At 49.9% G+C, this 2,285-nt stretch overlaps 1 protein-coding gene across 1 annotated transcript in view; it reads right to left on the bottom strand.

The window, feature by feature from the left end:
* Positions 1-2,033, bottom strand: part of sulf1 (sulfatase 1) — a gene marked incomplete at both ends in the record, with an annotated part of 25,892 nt that extends 23,859 nt beyond the window's left edge. Inside the window, 2 exons of the mRNA XM_080543605.1 lie at positions 894-1,133; positions 1,859-2,033. Of these exons, the coding sequence (XP_080399731.1) occupies positions 894-1,133; positions 1,859-2,033 (415 nt within the window). The remainder of the gene's footprint in view (positions 1-893; positions 1,134-1,858) is intronic.
* Between the last annotated feature and the right edge of the window lie 252 nt (positions 2,034-2,285).

Here is a 2,285-nt window from a genome sequence, read left to right as displayed (position 1 = left end):
TTCTCCTACTGACAGATCTCTGTTTTTTGCCTGGACTTTTTGGGGGAAATTACCACAGATTGAGTACAGATTGGTACAGATAGGACTCAAACCAGGGAAGGTTTTGCTTTCGTACAGTATCTACTATGGCAACTTTCTCTTAGCACCCACACAAGCCTCTCAAATGTACCTGTGAATGTTTTTTTGAAGCGTGTGTGTGTGTGTGTGTGTGTGTGCGTGTGACTGTGTGTGCGTGTGACTGTGTACTGTATTTTTTTTTTTGCCAGTGTTTCGTTTTCCCTAACCTCGCTAAACATCTCCCCCCCAAAAGCCCGGGCACACAGCCAGTCTGTCCCGGAGAGGGCTAATTGTAGACTAACGTATCAGCTTGAAACCGCAGGCCGCGCTGTAGCCCACAGGACCCCGTCGAGCTGCCCAACCGGAGTGCCTGCCCGTCACTCACGCAGACACTGGCTGATGGGCCGCGACAGGGGCCTGGCACCCACGCCATGTTTGCATTTCTCACAGCAGACAGGCAGGCAGGCAGGGAGGCAGACTGAAGCTTCCCGTAAAAAATGTGCATTGACTAACAGGAGCGAATGTCAACAGGCCAACAGGCCACTGGAGTCCTCCGTGACTGACTGAACCCTGGCAGGGAGGGAAGGAGGGAGGGAGAGAGGGAGGGAGGGGGACAAGCCTGAGCTGTGGGGGGGAGGGGGGTCAAATAATGGACAGAGGGGCGGAAAGCAAAGGGGTATGGTCATTCTGATTTGATACCTCTCCATACCTCTGTTTCGCAGGCCACTAAATTGTTACAACCCAAAAACTAAAATCGGGAAATGGTTGTTGGTAGGTTGAGAAGTTGAGCGTTTGAAGGATTATTACTGTTGAAGGAGTGCGATGGTTCCACTGACCTGTCCTGTAGCCGGTGTTGTTGAGGTAGACAGCGAAGGAGCGTGGCTCGTGCTGGGCCTGCCAGGAGGGTGAGGAGCAGTTCTCGTTGTTGGTGTACGTGTTGTGGTTGTGGACGTACTTGCCCGTCAGCATGGAGGAGCGCGACGGGCAGCACATGGGCGTGGAGACGAAGGCGTTGGTGAAGGAGGTGCCTCCTTCCTCCATGATCTTACGAGTCTTATTCATCACCTGCAGGGAACCTTCAGGGATAGAGGGGACAGAGAAGCTTAGACGAGTAAAGTAAAGTCATATTGTGTATAATATTGGTTGGTGGTAGATATTCCACTTTTTTTTTTGCCCAACTGTCACAGTTTTAGTACATCACTGTGTACGTTTCTATTAAGTGGACACCGAAATATGACAGATCGCATTTCTGACAATTGTCAACGTTTTTACTAGTCAACGTTTTGAAAGTCAAAGAACCGGTTGAATTCAGAATTCAGTTTGCATAATGGCGCTGCTGTTGCTGCTCAGCTGTCGGAGACAGTAGGAAGGGGATTTTCCTCCAAAAGGACTGAAGTGTATTATTTCCCTGTGGGTACAAAACCGCACACTCGGATTTGATGACTTGAGCTTTTGTCGTTCCCTCAGACTCCAGCAGTAAACATACTCATAATCCATAATGCATACTGTAAACACATAATGCACACTGTAAACACCGCCATGTGAGACCAGATGGCCCCCTCGGGCTGTGCTTGTGTTTTCAATTGAATATTTAATGTGACTACACTTAGAACACAACGTAGAATATCTGAAAAGCAAATTAGACAAGTAGACAAGGAGGGACAGAAAGAGAATGGGAGAACATAGAATATATATATATATATATATAATATATATATAAAATAAAGGACGTAATAAAGAGGGGGAAGACTGCTGATACCAAAGCTCCAGAGAGTCAGGGGAGGTGGCGGGCAGCTCTTACCCAGCTCTGTGTCCTGGTCGTCGGTGATGATGAGGATGATGTTGGGCCGGATGTTCCTGCGGTCCCTCTGGATGCGACCTCTCAGACCCTGGGGCCTGGTGGTGGAGAAGGCTGAGCAGCACGGGGTCAAGCCCAGGGAGAGGAGGGCCAGCCAGGCCAGGCACTGCAGCAGCATGGTGCCTGATCACGGAGGGGAGGGGAGGGATGGAGGGATTGGCCCGCTCACTCACACCACTGGAGCTCTCACAGCTGAAGAGGAGTCTGAGGAGAGAGAGAGAGAGAGAGAGAGAGAGGAGAGAGGAGTTGTTAGGATGAGAGACGCAACGTTTTCTGGTTAACACTGTTGTCGATATGCATGTGTGAGAAAGAGACAGTAAGACGTAGAGGACACAGAGAGAGGGAGAGAGGGAGAGAAAGAGCAAGACAG

Source organism: Nansenia antarctica, assembly GCF_963989245.1.
Source record: "Nansenia antarctica genome assembly, chromosome: 12".
In the NCBI taxonomy this organism is placed as follows: Eukaryota; Metazoa; Chordata; class Actinopteri; order Argentiniformes; family Microstomatidae; genus Nansenia; species Nansenia antarctica.
Note: the sequence above shows the minus strand (reverse complement) of the source record. Positions and strands in the feature narration are given on the sequence as shown.